This window comes from Saccostrea cucullata, unplaced genomic scaffold (assembly GCF_032062105.1).
Source record: "Saccostrea cucullata isolate Sc308-1 unplaced genomic scaffold, CSIRO_AGI_Scuc_v1 ctg1744, whole genome shotgun sequence".
Taxonomy (NCBI): Eukaryota; Metazoa; Mollusca; class Bivalvia; order Ostreida; family Ostreidae; genus Saccostrea; species Saccostrea cuccullata.
The window spans coordinates 235,057-255,572 of NW_026929032.1; the positions used below are offsets into that span (position 1 = coordinate 235,057).

The 20,516-nt window shown below is 31.1% G+C and overlaps 2 protein-coding genes across 3 annotated transcripts; both read right to left on the minus strand.

The window, feature by feature from the left end:
• Positions 1-873: 873 nt before the first annotated feature.
• LOC134279643 (secretory phospholipase A2 receptor-like) lies at positions 874-19,079 on the minus strand. The gene is made up of 7 exons (XM_062762068.1): positions 18,989-19,079; positions 17,198-17,325; positions 16,513-16,615; positions 16,165-16,287; positions 1,570-1,679; positions 1,361-1,454; positions 874-1,118 (listed from the first exon to the last, which is right to left on the minus strand). The coding sequence occupies exons 1-7, from the start codon at positions 19,017-19,019 to the stop codon at positions 874-876; spliced, it is 834 nt and encodes a 277-aa protein (XP_062618052.1). The 5' UTR covers positions 19,020-19,079.
• LOC134279641 (uncharacterized) lies at positions 9,104-12,139 on the minus strand. 2 transcript variants are annotated; one of them, XM_062762065.1, is made up of 4 exons: positions 11,699-12,133; positions 10,272-10,456; positions 10,016-10,141; positions 9,104-9,842 (listed from the first exon to the last, which is right to left on the minus strand). In XM_062762065.1, the coding sequence occupies exons 1-4, from the start codon at positions 11,866-11,868 to the stop codon at positions 9,289-9,291; spliced, it is 1,035 nt and encodes a 344-aa protein (XP_062618049.1). In that variant the 5' UTR covers positions 11,869-12,133; the 3' UTR covers positions 9,104-9,288. The 2 variants fall into 2 exon arrangements, with proteins under 2 accessions (XP_062618049.1, XP_062618050.1); XM_062762066.1 differs by lacking the exon at positions 10,016-10,141 and having other exon boundaries at positions 11,699-12,139.
• Positions 19,080-20,516: the final 1,437 nt, after the last annotated feature.

A 20,516-nucleotide genomic window follows, 5' to 3' on the forward strand; every position in this document is an offset into this window, starting at 1 on the left:
ATTTTTAAGAACTTTTTAATTTTCCCTAACTTGATGTGATCTCAATATATACATGTATTTAATAGTTTTACTTTTTCACTCTTTTTGTATTTCTAAAGACCTTCTTAAATCATCTCACTGACTATCAAATTTAACACTTTTAAAGGAATCATCCAGATTTATATTCAATATTAGAACAAAATCCTTGAGATCCTTGGACTGAGTATATTCTTTTGCTTCTACGTGTATATTACTGAATTGATTGCGAGACTCCTAAAATATATGCTTTTAATTATGCATGAGAATTACACAATAATCTCCTTTTGCACAATCTGCTTTAAAATCAATACTTTTAAAATTCAGAGAATAAGATTTTCGTAAGCTTTACCCATTGTTTTGCCCTAATTTATAATTTCTAATGCATCAGCCTGAATACAGGTACATTGTACTCAATATATATTATACAAATTAAATCATTATTCGTTAAAAAAGAAAAGCAGTAGATCCACATATCTAAAAAATATTATTTTAACATGTATTTATTTCTATTTACACAAATGACAAAAGATAATGTAGGACAATTATTTTGTGATTTTATATTGCTTTTATCCAACCACATCTGGTCCACCAATTGATCTGTATAAAAAGAAGACAAATGTATCATATTCAATCGTTATGAATTAAGTCAATTTTAAGATGCATGGAAAGTACAACATCAATCAAAATATTCTTTCTTACTTAAAGGTATGTTTCATGCATAATTGACATTTTGTTTCAAATCCTTTTCGCATACCATTTAATAAAGGATAAAAAATTACATGTATGAAATGAATTCATTACTTATAAAAGAGGAAAAAAAGCAATATCAATTTAAGACAAAATTTTCTGTAAAACCTACTCTGATTCACAGATAAAATTATACAGTAAGTGGCAATCTGCATCATTCCAGTGAAAATGGACATGTGATCCAAGATGTGCGCAATTTTCCCTTATTCCTCCATTTGGCTCCTTACTGGTTGCATACCAATCAGTATATACAAACGGTTGTTTCGTTGAGAGCCAGAACCAATTGCCTTCAACCAGCATATCAGTTCCCCCAATCCAGAAGCTGCCATTACCAAATTGACCACCGGGTTGAACTGTAAAAAAAAAATAATAAATCAGAAAGGGATATTTTGGCAGAAGGTGAAACATTGAATTCAAAGTTAAACAATCTTAAATACTTCCTACAATATAAATTTATACTCTAAAGAATGATATCTGCTTTGGCATACGTTAAAATCACGCATTTTCTGCAATCCATCCAAAGCATTTTTTTTTAGTCTCTTGGTACAAATGATAAAAAAATCTGAAAAAATATACTGAAATATCAATGGCATACTCTGCAGCTGATGTATAGCGTAATTTTTCAGAAAGTTGTCTTCTTGTGCAGACTCAATCTCAACCAGATATCCGCCGAGTTCAGTACACATTGACTAAAAAAACAGTAATTTTTTTCACACATAGAATAGAATCGTTCAGTGCGTAAGACAATTATCATTTTTACATTTAAAATTATGTGAATGGAACTGAAATGTCATCATTGTTTACCGTGGCTTCACTCCAGTTTTCTTGAAGGTGAGTGACAAAGAGATAGCAGGAGTCTCCGTGATTCACCCATGGTTTGTTGCATGTCCCTCCAAGCGCAGTGACAACAAAACCTTTAAGAAAATCAAATATATGTTTACATGAAATAACTTATTTTAAAGGCAGTTTAGTTTTTCTTGCTTTCGTGTTAAAGAAAATTCCATGAATACACGTCCTTGAGAAGTAGATAAAATTCCACATTTTGTTCTATAGACAAGTAGTACTTGAGGAATAATTAGATTAGAGAGAAAATCAAATACAAACAACAATAAGACTGTGATGTTAATAATATATAAGTTAAAAGCCTGGTGACCATATCCTTAAATTTCCAAGACACAATTTATGAACAGAGGTTTTTTAAGACATACAATGGTACGCTCAAAACAGATTAAATTTAACACGACTTATACTAAAAATTAAAGATATATAAAGTCTGTTGTTGCAGATAAACCTCTCATGTTGATAGTTGTTAATGTATATAAAAATACAGATTTAAAAAAAAATCATTTACGTATATAAATTAATGTGAACGACCATGAAATAGACACATTGGATATTAAGGTGATAACAGACACATAGGAGAGCTTATTTTGACATGCTTGTAAAATAAATCAGCAGATAAGTGAATGTCTCTCAAAAGTAAGAACATTTCATGAGAATTTTTTTTACTTACAGAATAACACAAACGTGCGAAACATGGTTATCTTTGGTACACTTCTACTTAATACCTTACCTTGACTCGATTGTGACGAAAGATAACAATTATTCCCTATGCCTCGGACAAAATCCGATCAAGATAAATTTTCAAAACAGGTTTAAATCAAATATATACATGTATATTAAAGGACACTCAAATATTTAAACATAAAAATATATTAATAAAGTAAATTACAATTGATTGAAAATATAACGTGTAGAATTTCTCTCTAAACTAATCTTTTATTTGTTGATAACAGTCATGCGAAATCTTTGTGAAAAAGATATAAAATGCATTTTCTTTCATATATTAAAATTAATTGCCTAAAGAAGGAAAGAAAAATCATGTCTGTGGCGTTTTGTGAATATCATTTGCCTGACACAAATTAGTTCTTTCAAAAATTCGTTTTATTCATACTGCAAAGACCATTATTTTGCTAAAGTACATGTTACCTTGATGAAAATGAACAGACATAAACTGTCTACACATTTTATCCACATATAAAAAATGTTTTATAAGATACTTAGACAAAATGATTCCTTATACCCCTGTTGTAAATTGTTAAATCCTCGTAAAGTCAATAGAAAAAAAATCTTCATCTTCTAAACGGTGATAAAAAATGATTTACGAAATACAAATTATCATTTTAAACATCCTATTGGCTTCATCCATCGTAAAAGAATACTTCAATTAAATGAAAATTTAATCATCCTTTTATATTAGTCTGAATTGCTATGCGTCATTTTTGGACAATGTTTCTCTACCTAATCGCTCCCCTGGAAAGGTAAGAATTAAGTTAAACAATAAAATGGACAAAGATGTCGTATGTAATATAAAACAGCGCACCAGAGGAAAGTCACTTGTAGTCGTGTTAGGGTTCAAATACTGAATTAACAACCAGGAAGAAAACATTTCGTATATATCTACAATATATTTTGCAAGGTATGTATAATTATGTTATACAAAATGTTATAACAATATTTAATTATTCTTATAAATTTCATACTTTAGTTCGTTCCTTCATAAATTCAATTAATAACACAGTAAAATGAGAAACAAATCAAAAGAAAGGTTCAACATACTTTAGGCTATAGAATTTCAAGAATATTTTTTAAGAAACTTGATCAGGATCAATTATATTTTACTTTTCATTAAAATTTTCATAATAAAACATATCAATGCAAACGTTCATTAAAACGGTTTTATTGCTTTATTATTTTTTTTTTATTTCAGTCTTTATTAGGTCACCTGAGTAAACTCAGGTGACCTATTGCTATCTGTTTTCGTCCGTCGTCGTGCGTCGTGCGTCGTCCGTCGTCCGTCGTGTGTTAACATTTGAACATTTTCAGCTTCTTCTCTGCAACCACTGAACCAATTTCAACCAAATTTGGCACAAAGCATCTATGGGTAAAGGGAAACAAAATTGTGAATTTCATGATCCCTGTCCCCCTGGGGCCTGAGGGGTGGGGCTAAAACCACTAAAATTAATGCAATATTTAAAAATCTTCTTCTTTACTCCTGGACATCAAGCAGTCAAACTGTTTGCATGATTGTAATCAGCAATGAGTCCTCTACCAAAATTGTGAAATTCATGGCCCTGGGGTCAGGGGTTCTAGTGCTAGGGTGGGGCTAAATAAGTAGGTAGTGAAAATGCATTATTTCTTTGAAAATCTTCTTCTCTGCTCCTGGGTATTAAATAAACCAAGTAAGTACATAGTTATGATGAACAAGAGTGCCTCTACCAAAATTGTGAATTTTATGGCCCCAGGGTCAGGGGTTCTTGTGTTAGGGCGGGGCTCTATTGATTATATAGTGAAAATACATGAATTCTTTGAAAATCTTCTTCTCTGTTCCTGGGTATTAAATAAACTAACTAAGTACATAGTTATGATGAGCAAGAGTGTCTCTACTAAATTTGTGAATTGTATGGCCCCAGGGTTAGGGGTTCTTATTTTAGGGTGGGGCTCTAATGATTATATAGTGAAATGCATGAATTCTTTGAACATCTTATCCTTTGCTCCTGGTTAATATACTAATGATCTAATTACATATTTAAGGCCAGGATTTATTTTATTTTCAGTTTTACAAACCCTCCACTCAAGGTTTTGAATTTTCAGGAAAAAATAAAACAATTTTTTTCTTTCCGATGTCAAATTTGAGTCGGGATCAAGATTTCAAACTTACGAACTCGCACTTCCGGTTTTAAGATGAAACGGCGGGTAAATAAAGCTAGATCTGAGAAGATAGCTTGGTTTAGTATAACATTCATCGATACGAGTGCCATTCAAAACGTTTCACCCGTTCAAAGGACAAATAAAATGCTGACGACTTTGTTGCACAATGACATGCTGGTGAGATAATTATGTATTCGTTTCAAAAGTATATGTATCTGTCTGTAAATTATTTTCCTCCCCCAGGTTTTAAACTGCCCGTGGTAGCTATTGCATATTGCCAGCGACATTGTTTAGGTCTCTGTTATAGCTTACAGTCTAAGCATCGTTCTTCAGAAAAGGGTTGCTTATGCATCAGATGTAATGAATAAATCTATGGGAGAAGTTAAGTCCATTTGAGGAAGAAATAAACAATAACCTGAAAAAAATAAAAAAAAAATTCAACTATTAAAAGGCAAGAATATACAAATATATACAGGCATGTAGTATCATTTGTATCAGCCAGAAAAATTATTTTACACTTATTTGAAAAAATGTTCACCCTACTCCCCAATACTCCCTGTCTGTTTTATGATAGGAATTATAATTTTAGGCATCAATTAAATTTTAGAATAATGTCTACACATTCACCTAACACATATTAAAAAAATGAAGATATATTGAAAGACTTTTAAAGAATTGATTTTTTAAAATATATTTTTGACCAACTTCACAAAATTTATATAACTGGCCCAAACTGAAAAATGATGAAATAAGCAATTAAATGTTCTACTTTCCTATTTGTGAGCATTATGAGTCCAGTGGTAAGGAGCCTATTAGAATAGCATAAAAAAGAATGTACAAATGTTGTTAATTGATTTATCAATTTTTTTTTTATTTCCTTCTCCTTCGGGACTTTTTCATTCTCATGTTCATAACTAAACCTAAACATAAAAAAATGCTGGCCTATGCTGGCCTTAGAAGGCCAAAGTTTTTTTTCTCTTGGTTTACGATTCCGCCGACCCTATCTTTCCCTATATACAAAAATAAAAATAATGTGTCTGACTCTCGAAACTGGACTCTTTATCCGAAATTTCCTCGACCAAACGATGTTTTTATGATTTACAACACATCTTAAACATTCAAATGATCTCCATAAATACAGATTGTCAGGACCAACCTAGGGGGCGACTCACTTACAGACTGTTTCTATAATAATGACCAATGCATCGAATACTCCGTCGGAACTCCTCTAGATTTTACAATTCCGGGTATGAAAAAGTCCATAGTTACAAGTTATACACAACAAGACGCAAAACAGCTGGATAGCTATCGATGTCATGCCAAAGATCTTGGAGAAGATTTTAGATCTTTTTGTTGTCAAATAATTAATTCATGCTGTGGATACAGACATATTTTTACTGTTAAATTGTGAAGTTATTAACTTCCCAAGTAGCCACACATCGGATCCGATAAACATAAGTAGTTCAATTGGCATGCAGATGTGCGTCAAAACTTTTATTAGAAAAAGAATTTTATATTGAAAACAAAGTTTGAAGAGAAATTAACAAAATTATGACTATGCCAGAAGCCTGGAAATCTAATGAGATGAGAAATTTTAGAAGTTTAAGATAAATTTTGTGCTACTATGTAAGAAATGAAAAAAATGTTTGATAAACAATTAATCTAACAATAAGAAACTTTTACATTTTAATAGTAGTAGTAGTAAATTTAATTTAATGTCAATGTTCTTTCATTATTTTTTTCTAGATGTTTATATACCTTGTAATTGGGGGAAATTTCTTTTAAATTCTTTTTCTTTTATTAAATCATTTTAGATACAATGTTTATACAGAAAAGTTATTGAAATGTATGTAAGTTATAAACAATGAAATATTTTTATAACGATTTATTAATATGTGCCACGTACACGCGCCAAGAAGTCTCCCTAAATTTCAAAACTTCTTCCTAAATCTTTTTGAGGGAGAAATGTCTCCTTAAATTTTGGGTGTAGGTTAGTCCCTGGACACGCATATCAAAATAAGGTAAAAGTTTTTTGTGAAAGCAATCCATCACTTTTGGAGTTTCCAAAAACTTTTTCAAAAGTGGAAAGGGGCTGACCAAAGAATAGCCGATTCACTTAATTTTACCCATATTTGTCCCGGTGCAACGTGTCTTTTATGGAAACTCATTCTTGTAAGTCAGAAGAATAAAAACCATCAACAGTAACAGAGCCTCTGATACTCCTATTTCTGTTCTTGAGCAATTTGACGTGTGATTCTTTTTTGTTGACATAAAACCGAATAGTAAAAAAAAAATAATTTGAAAAATCTTATGTGTTTATTATTTTTATTTGAATACATGTCAATGCCACTCTAGAAAAAAATATGTCAATGTTCCAAATTATTTTTATTTTTATTTTTCGACCGCCAAATGCATATTTTTGTGTCAAAAAATCGTAAACCAAAAAAATAAAAACTTTGGCCTAATGAAGAAAGGGGCCTCTTTCAAAATAGATAATTTCAGGGCCGCTGGTTCAGGGGTACCAGGGGGGTACTTTGACTAAAAATAAATGAATGCTTTGAAACCTGCCCTTTGATAAGCAATGGTGCCTCCTTCAAAATTTGTGAATTTCATGGCTTTTGGATTAAAACACGAACCAAATACAATCGCTGGAAAGTTGTTACATGACACTCAGGTGACCAATAAGGCCTGTGGGCCTCTTGTTTATTGTTATTATAACTATTATTACCAGTTTTGTTTTAATTTAAATGTTATCATACTTTTTTTAATCCAATTGATATTGCGCATCAAACTCTTTGATGATTTTTTAAATATATATAAATGTTTTTGGCATGCAACGATAACATATCAATTACAAAACATGTTCAAGATCTTTTTTAATAGGAAAATTATACTGCAGATTATACATTTGAACATGGTTTTGTTTTTTTAATTTCTTTACATTAAAGTATTTGACGTTTGAATCTATTTCAGCAATGCTTACATCAAAGATATTATTTGTGATCCTAGTCGAAATGTTCCTCTCGCTCGGTAACTCTGGACGTGTTACAGAAGAATCGGATGAATCTGATATCATTTCCTCTGAAATATCCGGCAATAATCCAATTAACACGATCTCTTCTATCTTGAAACACATTTTACAAATTACAGGTGATAGAACCAATTTACCTCTTTCTAGAAGAACGTTGCTATCAAATGGCTCTCAAACATTAAACTTATCTATGTCAAAACAAATGCATAAAAAGAGAGATGATTTCAATTCAAACGTCAATATATCAGTCAAAGAAGCACAGACTTTCAATATGTCAGACAACCTGATTTTCAATAATTTAGAATTTGATAAAGGCACAGACTTTTGGTTAGAAATTGTGTGTTCCTTCAACTTTGGCAACTGGAAACCTGGATACATCTTAGAAGAAATGAAAGAAACAAAGAACAGTAATGCAACACAGGACATGGAATTTACAGATTTGTCACGTGGTACAAACCAGTCACGTGGCATTGTTCAAGGATTTGGAGTAGTCGTGGAAAAAAAGGTTTATTTTATGGATATTCTAGATAGAATTTGGTTGTCTATCGCTGTCACCAGCAATTTATTAACTGTAACAATTATCATATTTAAAAAGTCATTACGAAAGCCGTTCTATTATGCCATATTATTGGTATGTTTAACTGATATCTTATATACAGTTAACGATTTTATAAGCTATGCAATTCTGTCCATTAAAAGTCCGTGTCATTTTCTCAAGAGTTTGAAATTGTATAACATTGCCGAATACGGGGTGAAGTTCATATCAAAAATGTTTGTGATTTTTCTAGGGTTTATTCGATATGCAATGTTTGTCTATCCCATTAGAAGCCGATTGTACATAACTACAAACCTAATAATCGTCTTTGCTGTTTCCGCTGTTATACTGAGCGCTACGTACGGTTATACCATCGTATATTTATCATGGTCATTGGACATATCCAGCAAAATAATTCTTCATGTCTGTGATGACGTCTTTCTGTTTGTAGTTTTTCTTATTTTACATTGTGTTCTATTTTACAAAAGGTTACTTACTGCAAAATCGTCAAAAGCTGCCCGTAATTTGAAATTAAAAATGACAATAATTGTAATTATTATTTTGACGTTGAACGCTATTAGCTCATTTTTAAATATTACATTCAATCTATATCTTTACAATTTTCACAATCAAAATTTAAGAGCTAAAGAAGAAATTACTGATCTGACAGAAAATAGTTTCATTTTTTTATTCGGTAATTTAATGAAGATTGTGGTTCATTCGGTGAATCCTTTTCTTTACTTTTTTACTTCTCCACCGATGAAAAGATCTATAATGTTTTGTTTCAACTACTTAAAAAGGGATAGATCTTGCTTGGGGTTGAGTTTACCTGATAAATAAATATGGTATCCGTATCTTCAACCTTAATCCATCTGAATTTGTATCATGCCTTGTACTAAATAGACCCAACTGAACATAATTCGGCATGCACACACCTACTCACTCCAACATCCCCCATTCCAAACAAACAGACATACATACAGACAGAGAAAAATACAGAGATACAACATGACTCTAGGGTTCTTTTTTCTCTTTTCGCCTTATTACTGAAAATTATTACACAGAAATGCATTTCAAAAATTGCCCTTTATTATGGCAAATCAAAGAAAATAATAATAAGCTTTCTTATTGTGTTCTTTGATTTATATATTGTGTTTAAGACTGTTTGTTTATTGAACAGTTGTTTCTGATATTGTTTCTTTTTCATAATGGTATCATAATTATAATCCATGCCTCTGAAGATCATCTATTTTTGTAATATTATCCTGTAATAATCTTCGTCTGACTTGGTATGTTCATCAGTATTCACGATTGTAAAGCCATTGTCAATGAAAAATTGCTCTCTATCTTCTATTCCCCAGCTTATTCCGTGTCCAGCTGCAGGGTTTTCAGACAAACTGTTTGGCAAACAGAAAAACATACTGTATGGCAAATGATTCAATGCCATCTTTTGGCCAATCGTTTTTGATATATCAGACGAGATGTTAGGGTCAAAGGTCACTATGTAACCGTTTGGTTTAAGCATGCTTTTGACTTGAGTAAGAACGGTAACAGGATCTGGTAGATCATGTAGAACATCCATCAGTATAATTATGTCAAATTTTTCTTGCCAATCCTTTTTTATATCTTCGTTAAAGATAGCAAACTTGAGATGTTTGAAAGACTTTAGACAGCCGTCAATAGCATCTGCATCAATATCGGTACCAAAAACAGGAAACTGGGGGTAATATGTTGCTAGCTCTCCCGCAAGCTTTCCGTAACCGCAGCCAAAGTCAAGAATAGCTGGAATTCTTGAAATCACTGTAATTTTATGAAAAATGTATTATTTGAATCTTCAACATCTTTTCATTTTTCTTTTTGTTTGCAGCGTTAATGATAATGATGATAGAACTGTATTCATATTAACATTTAAGATGATATACATATAAATTTTCAAGTTCTAAATAGAGACAGTAAAATGCTTTCGTAATTACTATCTTGTTTCCTTAGATAACTCGATATAACTGGTGCTATGTTCCTTTCAACCCAAGACTGATCAATATTGCTTAGTTTCCTATATTTTGCCAGCCACTCCAACTCTAATACTGGGTATTTGTATCCTGAAATAAATCTAAACTTTGAACAACAGAGAAAAAGCAACAGTATTTTTTCAAATTTTCAAATGAACACATTTATGAGTTGACCTAAAATTAGCATTCAGTATTTAATATTTCTAAAGTACATACTCACCAGTATTAGAGTTTTTATTCCTCATCGCAGTTTCGAGGTTTGTAAAGCAATTGGCAAACATGGGCAAAACAGAAGATGTATGTGCAGCTTTCTGTACTCTTTTTGAACATGGCATTTTGTATCTACCATTTTCATAATGAATGATGCCTTTTGAAGCCATACATATTAGCCACTCCTCTACATATCTTAATGAAAAAGACATATATACAGTGTTTTTAATGTAATGTTTTTAAAGAAACCTGTCTGTTTTAATTTAATGAAAATAGTTATGCAAACTTAATTTTTAATTCGAACATCAAATACAGAACAATAATCATGTTCTTCAACATATGTGTGAGGATGTCAGGAAAACATGCCATTGTGTTTTGTTGTGTGTACATATAAATGAGGTTATTTATGCATTGTGCATCATCAACGGACAAATCTACTATTAGATTAGCTTTATCAAATGTGATACAATAAATTTAGTATATTGTAAGGATGTTCAAGGACAAAATTTTACACAACTCATTTAAGTAGCTTAACTTGATTGTGTGGAAGTGAGTAAACTTCTGTAAACAACTGATCAAATAAATTACTATTTAAGCATTTATTACTTATTTATTACTTTTGCATTGGTACTGTATTAAATAATGGTCGTGCAAACATGTTCAGGTGTGTGGGTGTATGTAGGTATGTGCCTTCTTTTTTAAAGTACTCTGGAAGTCGAAACTAAATCATGATTTTTATATCATTGACAACAATAAGATATCATTATTCATATAATCACTGTCTGTTGTATGCAGTTTTATTTTTAGTCGATAATTTTGTCAATATAAGACATTTCCACTAAAGTAAATTTATTTCTTTTATCGCTATTATGCTTTATACATTGTAATTAGATTATCTTTTTCATTTTCCTTTATTTATCTTTTTCATGTCTTATTAAAAACAAATGAATAAATTATTATTTTGTTTATCTTTGCTGTAAGGATATTGTATTGAAAACATGTTTATAAAGCAAAAGTTTCAGAATTGAATTTAAAAATTTCAGGTTAAGGTCAATACATTGTAAACATGTATATGTATAAAGCAGAACTTATAGTTTACGCCATTTTTATATATGAAATATCTTTCGTTGAATTTTGAATTTATATATTATTTATGTAGCGAATATTGTTCACCATAATTTTCTCTCTTTCTCACCTGTTTCATTGTTTTTAGAATAAAAAATGATTAACTATATTTTCATTAAATCGCAAGATATAAAGGTAAAAAATATTTGAAAATAAATCCTATAGTCGCGATTAGTATGAGCTATACAATGTATATATTTTCTTTCATATATCTAATTAAACTTTTATTTAACATTAAAAAGCCGTGTCGCAAAGTCTTCATCAAATAAAATAATAAGAATTCAAATATTTCAAAAAATTCAAATTTATAACCTGAGATTTAACTGAGCTTCTTCACTGATTTCCACTGCAGTACTTGGGGCATTTAGGCGCTGCATCGCGTCAACAATGCCCACCCTGTATCCAACAGCCAAAACCATAGCATGAAGACCGCTATTAACTGTGTCCTCGATGATGTCTTCATAACATGGTTTATCTGCCATCGTAAAAAAGAATGGAAAAATTAATTAATCGGTAGCTTTTATTATTCTGCGAACTGTTTGTTAATTTGATACTGTGTGTTCATTTATCGTTGCTCAAAACGGAAATGTACAGGAAACGTCCGTTTGTTTTTCCTTCCCTAATAAGAAAGAAATAAGAGCTTATTATTTCTTTGTTTTTCTGTATATTGTCCTCTGTCAAAGGATCTAGTCAATATTTCCGAAGGAAATCGTGTTTCAGGAAGTAAAAAGAAAGTAGTTAATTGATGAACATGCAGATGTATAAATATATATTAAAGAACTGAACTTATAAATATCGAGGTGCAGAAGGTATTCTTCGCAATTAAACTTTCAATTGAAAAGAAAATAATCATTACCGCATCAATTCATAATTTTTTTCCATAAGTTGACAAATAATCGAAAAGAATTATTTTAAAGAGATTTGTATAGATTAAAGTAAATATGCATAATGTAAAAGTTATGGCCAAAAGTAAGGATCTCAATTAGCAAATATATGAAATATGAAAGTCCAAGCACTAAACATTCAGAATTTATGGCCAAGGTTAGAGTTTTTCAAAAGTACGTAAAACTCGAAGGAAAGGGGCAAAAGGTCAAAACTATTGCTGATCAAAAGAATATATACCTTGTCACATTAAATACACCTGTCAAATATGAGGGTCCTAGTACTAATTGTTTCAAAGTTTTGCCTTAGAATAAAGTTTACAAAAGGGTGCAAAGTTCAAGGTTAAAAGGATAAGTTTTGCATGTCAGGAAAGGATTGGTCAAAATTAAATCACATGTGAAGTCGAAAAGCCCTAGCGTCAACAGTTTAAACGTTACGGTCAAGATTAAAGTTTGGTAAATGCTTGCAAAAGAGTGGGATAAAATCCAAGGTTAAAGTCAAGACGTTTGATACATTTTAAGCATCAAATGACTACAGATATGCCTTGTCCGAAGGTTAAATAATGAAGTCATAGCTAGAACAAATAAAAAGCTATGGGCAATGTTAATGTTTTTGCAAACAAACAGATAAACATACAAACAAGCAAACAGAGAGACAGACAGAAGTACAGGGCTAAAACCATATACCCCGAATCTTTTATAAAAAAAAAAAGGCATAATGAACAAAATGAAGCATGCAGGATTGTGAAAATGATTGATATGAAAACTGATTTTATAATGTGTAAGATAAATGACAACAAGTTATATGAAGAAATAAATTCTTGCTGTCTAAAACCGCTACGAATTTTTCAAGTTCAGAACTCTACAAAAGGACAGGAAAATGCGCCTTAATATCAGAGGTAAAGGGCAGGTATAATATTATGTTAAAAAAAAAAAGAAGAGAAAACAAAAATATTTTTTTCCGACAGCAGAGATAAATCTGTGCATTGGTTGTCATTTTGATATATTTGAATAACAAGTCATCAGAAATTGATAGACAAAAAGGAATTTACAAATATCATACCTTGTACATGTAGCAAATGAAACAATGCGCTGTTATTAAACAATTAGATGATACGTTCTTTTTCAAAGATAAACAATTGTCATGCTGGTCAGAATATTCTTCTAAATGAGTCTTTTTATGTCAATCCATCAGTAAAATAAATATTTCCAATCTTAAAAAAATAACAAAAGATAACAACAATATCAGGATATACATTATTTCAAAATAACAGTCATTTTACATTGGTTTTCCACGGGTAAAAATATGTCTAGTGACATAATATGTCATAAATATATGCCATTGCATAAGTTTAAATATTCTCAATCGTAGTATTTCTTTTTACTCCAAGTAAGGTTTTATGATTCAATAAAAACAGGATGTACGGGGTATTTCAGAAAACATGCAACCATTTTGAATGATTAATTTTACTGGTGTTTCAACCAATACCATGCAACAACATACATGTATTAATGCATTAACGCTGGGTTTTTTACTAAGCGAACTGTGAAATTGATTTGAATACCATTTAAAAATCTAATGTAGAAATAAACACAGAAATTCAAAAGAATTATACGACATCACAGATGTTAATTAGTTTACTGTTTAAGGTTGTTACGATATAAGGCAGCGAGAAAATCAAATATTGATGATATTTTTGGTGCTTTCAAACAGGTAAAATGTGTTTTGAAGTGTAACTTTAAAACATTCCTCAATTAATTGTCACAATTCATTCTTATAAAAATAGAGTTGATATGGCAAATAGATTACGAATTATATACAAAAGAAAAAACAATCTTGTTAAGTTTCACATAGTTCGTCATTTTTACTGAATGAATAAATCTATCCGATGCGAAAAAGTTCTCATTTCTATAGTTATTGCAGAGAGTCTCTTGGTAATGAATCAGGTCTCAGTTTTCGGACCATTTTAAATTTGCTGTGTTTTATAAACTTTGACCTTAAATCATCCCCACAGATAAAAGTCAAGGGGTAATGGGTCAAGTGAGTGTGGACACCCATTTAAGCAAATTTGAAAAAGTTGAATGGTCCTCCAAACATTTGTTCTAGCAAGACCAAGGTTTAAGTTTCAAAACTAATTCAGCATCTGATTAACACATGACTTGCACAATTTGTTCACTAAAACAGTCATTTTACAAAAGCATCCCATGCGAGTTTCTGTCACAATACCTCTTTTGTAACATTCTAAATGTTTTCGATTTTTCCGATTGTCTTTTTCTTCAATTTTTTCTCTAAATTTCTTTGATCATGCATTAGTTCTTCTATCATCTCTCCTGATTTCCGTAAAGGTGGAAGAACACATTTTTATGCAAAAACTGATTTATTGACTATTGCATCTAAGCCTCACAAATGATGATAAGGAGCACAGGGCGGGTGTGACTTGTCGGCAGGGGATGCTCACTCCTACATGGCACCTGATCCCACCTCTAATGTTTTGGAGGTCCGTGTTTGCCCTGCTACCATTTTGAGGACATTTGATCCTGAATACTGTTGGTTATGTCCATATCTTTCATTGACAACTATTCTCCCTTGCTCTTTTAGAAAGAGGGTTAGTACTTTGGGTCTGTCTCAGACTCCACTTTCTGATTTTTTGCCCGGTTTAGTCATTTTGTAATTTTGAAACATAAATTGAAGAAATAATAAGCTGCAGGAATATTCAAATGTTGTAGAGGAACTCAATTCGTACTAATCATATCTGATTATTTAATAAGCGAGTGAGCGAGCCATAAAAACTCAATATGAAGGACGCATTCTTTTGTTCTTTATATTTCGTAAAAAACACAACTGTCACCCCACCCTTAGATATTTACATTGTGATGATCCCTAGGAACCATAGGAATGTTTAAAAAAACAAATCTACATTCTTTCAATCTTCAAATCCAGCATCAAAGATTCAGTTTGCGTATTGTTTTCCTGCTTATAAAACACTACATTGTACAAGGTAAAATTTTTACCCTTAACCATTTTGTTCATGTAGTTATAATATTTAAAAAAACCTATTTCATCCAATGTTTAAAGTATAATAGTATTATTTCAAGGTTTAAAACAAAAACAAGGGAAAATTGCTAGGGCAAGCCCTGAAACCAAATGATGTGCTGACACTCAATATGATCAAATGGCTGTTAAAAGAAACAAAATAATCATGAAATAGAAGTTTTACTTGAAAAAGCGGGCACAATATTAGAATATTCATCCAACTATCTCTCCATGTTCAATCCTAAAAAAATAAAACAGCGTTAGAAAAATAAATGTCATTATAACTTCATGGTGTATGCTTACTAACTTAATTTCTTGATATTTCAGAGTAGTTTCTACAGCTGCAATATTGTGATATTTTACGACGGTTTTAACCTAGCTGCGTCGTTTGTCATAAAATTGTTTTGTTAGTTGACCTTTATCGTCTATTGCAAGTAAACCATCCAAATATGAAACAAATAAAGGAGACCCTTTGGTGTCTTTTATTTCAAGTTGCGAGTAGTTACGTACCTAAAATATTCTTTTCAAAAAAAAAAAAAAATCTTTATATAACCCATTTCAAGAATTACTTACCTAACGCGCATTTCTTAACTGATATCGCAGATATGGGTGTAAAGATTTTACAAAAGAAATTTAGATTTGCGAAAGCAACTTTTAACCAAATGGTAAAATATACAGCCAAATGTTTACTTTTTACATTAAAAATTCAAAATTTTGATTTTTATAAGTCCTGCAATGAAAGTATCTATTCATTTCAAAATCATGGTCTTACTCTTTTTCACAAATAAATCCATATTTTTGATCGCAGGGTGAATCATTCCAATGATATTTGTCAGATCCACCACCCATCATCATTAAGCAACTCTCATGCAGCGCCCCGTTAGGTTCGCCAGGATACCAATCTGCGTAGCTTATTCTTTTTTGGGATGTTATCCAGATCCATTGACCATCGACCAAAACATCTGTGCCTCCAATCCAAAAATGCACTGTAAATTTAAAGATTTAAGGAATCAAATACTTGAGGGAAAATATCAAAAAAAAGAGTTTTCTTCAATTAATTGAATTATTAATTTTATAATCTTTCTTTTGTAAAAGAAGTTGTATTATTTCTAGTGCTATGTACATTACATCCGGGTTGCCATCTTGAGTTAACTTCTTCAAGAATCCAATCACTTTAATATATTAAGTAAATACCATATTTGTTAAATTACCTCCAGCTTGCTGGTAATTGTCAATTGCATGCATTCGAAGGAAGTTGTTTTCTTCTCTAGTCTCAATTTCTGCAAGCTTTGCACCCATACGATTACAGAAAGACTGAAAGAAATATTTTTATTTTACATGTTTGTTTAAATCAACATTTGCCCTTTACAGTTGTTTGGTTTATACGAATCTAATGTATGCGGTTGCTTGCATCTCTAACAATATGATTATTTCTTATAGGGGGTTGCCTATTATAATTGTTAAGAGGTGGTTCGTAAAGTATCTTCTTTTTCTTGATTTGTGAGCCATTCTTTGATTGCAAGTTTAGTAACAAATATCAAACAAGCATGATTATTATTATGGCAATAATGTTAAATGTTCGAGCTTTTATCTCGGTGAAAAATCCAGGAAGAACAATGGCAGAAGTTTTCGAGTTTATGTTTGCATCCAGGGGCTTTCGAATTGTAAAATGTAAAACAGTTGCAAATTAAACTTTGGTATCATGAATAATGATACAAAGAATACCATGCATATGTTAAACTAATTAGAGTTAGTCCAAACCACTTATTCCCTAAGTTATTTACTAGTATAATCCTTGATATCTTGGAGTTATTTTTTAAGGTTTCATTGTATTCGACTTAAGGTTTGACTGTATATACATGTATCTTTTCTGAAGGAATGACTGAATAAAGTTACCCCGGCTTCCGTCCAGTCTTCTGGATAACCGGTGGCAAATACATAACAGGATGTCTGGAAATGGATCCATGCTGCCGGACACGGAGCTTCCCCATGGGTAACATATGCAATACAGCTTAAGGATAACACTAAAAATGTCAAAAAAGAAAAAAAAAACAGATACCGGTATCAAACTTAAGGGGGCCGACTATGGTTTTATAGTGTGAAAAATGCAATAGCGAAACTATTCATTTTCATACCATATATAACTAACATTAACTTAAGTGTACATGCAAAATTTGGTGAAAATCTACCGCCCAGGTATTTTTCACGGACCGTCTCAAAATACAGATACATTTACTATAGAATTATATGGGAAAGTGCCAATTTTTCGCACTCTAATGCAAATTATACAAATGCTACAATAGACTTTTTGCTCAAACTATAATATATCATGGGTAATACTAAATTGTACATTATATGTAAGAACCACAAAATTCTACCGCCCTGTTTCCAGAGGGGGCATCTCAAAATACCAAAATATAACGAATTTCCTTGTTTTTATAGAGTACTACAAAATATGACCCCTACAAAGGATTCATTAAAAAAATTATAAATATGACGGAGAGATTATCAAATATCTATGTTCTAAAATTCAAGATCATACGTTTATTACTTTTTCTTTTATAACATTTTTTATTACCCCATCTTTGAGAGCGTCACGTTATCTAACGTCAAAAACACACTATTACGACGCCAATCTACCTGTCACTTTAAAATCCTTTTAAAAATCAGTTATTTAAAATTATGAAAAAAAAATTCTATCCGTAATTTCTTAATTTTGTTTTATTTTATCAATTAAGTGAAAAAAGTTGCTTTAAAACAGTAAAAACGCTTCATTTTACTATGATGCGCGAAATATTGCGCAATGGAAACCACAGTCGGCCCCCTTAAATGATTATTATTAATACATTACGGATATTTGTTAACATCATGTCAATTTAATTGCTCAAGCGCGGTTAAACCTTATGATATGATTTCCATATCACTTGTAGATTGGATGTTGGATGTCAATTAGATCAAAATTATTTTCATAGTAAACACACAATCCCGCAAGACAACCAAAGTACTGACCAATCATTTTGAAGCGATTGAAGCAAATGAGCAATTACACGTGGTCTGTCTAAGTCCATTTTACGTTATCTTTTTGATATAGCAATATTAAAAAAAAAAGTTTTGATTTTAAACTTCATGAAATGAGTAAATCTGAAATTTTTAATACACTGGATGCTTTTCTTTAATGGAAGATCCGAAATATTGAGTTTTGTGTATAAAACATGCCTTTTTCAGCTTTCGCCTGCAAACATTTGCCAATTTACTGTAGAAGTGTAGCCACGTTTGTTTTTCTTCCATCCGATTACTTTATAGCTAAATATAGAATGAATATATACAAAAAGCAAAAACGGCTTGGATTGACCATGTGGCGATTGCTGCTCACTGCAAATCCCATACCCGTCACACTAATTTAATACGACTGGTCAGCTCTGTCTTTAATGTTCCTTAAAATCTTTGTTTCATATGCAGAGTGATTGATTTCATCGTTGTTTTCATCGAAATCAAACACACAATAGATGGATAATGCGATAAGTTTATAACTTTTAACGATGTTCGACCAACGAACTGATCATTGTACGTCGTGAATCGAATGTTAAATGCTTTCAAAAGTCCCAAAGAAGTATACTTATATTTCATCGAACAGATAATTGTTTTTAATCATTTTCATCTACATGTACTCAAAGGGTTTGCACTTACCGAAAACAAAAAAATAGTCCATAACTTTCATGTCTACTCAAAGAAAATCTTCCAGAATAATGACTCTGTATAGATTTCACAAGAAGTTGTATGTACTTACCTGTTATCTGTCACTAAAATCGACATCTAATCGCTTTTCTATTCTGACCCTTTAAACAGTACAAAATGAATAATTGAAAGACATAAGATATAATATTTTTGACGAAGGTACTTGATTTATAATTTCTAGACAAATGTTCTACATGTATATCTATTTGTAAAGGCCACTGCAGTAAGGGTCTAGCACGACAAATTTTTCAGGTAAGAATGAAAATAAAGAAGTCAGACACCATCATCAGAAATTAACTAACATGATTGATTTTGATCTGTATATTAAGTTTAATTCGCAGTACTAGTAAATGAATGCAAAGCAAAATACTTTCAATGAAGCTAATGCAAATCAAACCGCGTTCACACAACATCTAATGCAAAGTAAAATTACTGATTTTTTTTTTTATTTCTACAATTAGACTTTATTACTTTATTTACAAATTACGTCACATTGTGCAAAGCAGATCTATTTTACATTATGTCATGGTGTCTGTACATATTTCAGTGATTAACATAATTTTCCTTTGTTTTCCACTCAAACTTAAAACAAGAACTTTTATCTGACCACCAACCTGTGGTATGACTTAATTCTGTTGATTATAAATATTCTCTTAAAGTTATAGGGATTTCTGGCTAGTTTTTGAGAAATGTTTACGATGGATCAAATTAGTAATATGATAGTCAAAAAGCCAACCAACCTCTTGAATTGAGCCTCTTGAACCTCTTATCAATTTATGAGAGAGTATATTTCACTTAAACTGTCCATTGTCTTTAGCCAGATCTTCCTTGATCATCTTTCTTTTTAGTCTTTATCCTTGGCCTCTTCATATACTTTCAAATCCAAACTTGAACTATTACATTCCTTTCTGGCTGGAAAAGTGAATTCATGTATAGTAATTACCTGTGAAGATAAATAACGCTACCTAATGCCCATATCTTCATTAATATTCAATGATTTTTTGCAAGTTTGTAAACGATCCCTCCTCTGAGCTTCAGTAGTTATATGTGGAATCAACGTCAAGTTAGACTTTTTAAAAAGTAAAAACACTATCTATGAAATTCCTACACATCTTGCTATTTCTCTGACGGTAAGTAGTGATGACTGCTCTTGGCAGTTTTACTGAGAGTTTAATTAGTCGTGGGAATCATCCGGTATACCACTCTTAAACTTAATAAGCAATGTGTAAATTGTCTTTTTTTAAAATAACAGTCCCACTTTTTATCCTAACAATTTCCTCATATACTTCATTTCGACCTTCTTATTTATACTAATTACAGTAAAAAAGAGCAAGATATCTTTTAGTAAAATTTTTCGGTTATAGACTGATATAACGAATTTACGGATATAGCGAACTGATTTCAAGAAATTTATATCTTTTATAACGAACTTTCAAAGATCTCAAAATTTCATAGATTTAACCAATTTTTTTTTTTAGCT

Excerpts from the sequence above, each read along its gene's own strand:
- LOC134279643 (XM_062762068.1), bottom strand. The coding sequence starts at position 19,019 with ATGAAAGTTATGGACTATTTTTTTGTTTTCG. Across the intron at positions 16,288-16,512 it reads CAATTACCAGCAAGCTGGAG|TGCATTTTTGGATTGGAGGC; the intron begins GTAATTTAACAA and ends TTAAATTTACAG. Across the intron at positions 1,455-1,569 it reads AAAACTGGAGTGAAGCCACG|TCAATGTGTACTGAACTCGG; the intron begins GTAAACAATGAT and ends CTGTTTTTTTAG.
- LOC134279641 (XM_062762065.1), bottom strand. The coding sequence starts at position 11,868 with ATGGCAGATAAACCATGTTATGAAGACATCATCGAGGACACAGTTAAT. Across the intron at positions 10,142-10,271 it reads GAATAAAAACTCTAATACTG|GATACAAATACCCAGTATTA; the intron begins GTGAGTATGTAC and ends GATTTATTTCAG. Across the intron at positions 9,843-10,015 it reads TTATCTAAGGAAACAAGATA|TGATTTCAAGAATTCCAGCT; the intron begins GTAATTACGAAA and ends ATAAAATTACAG.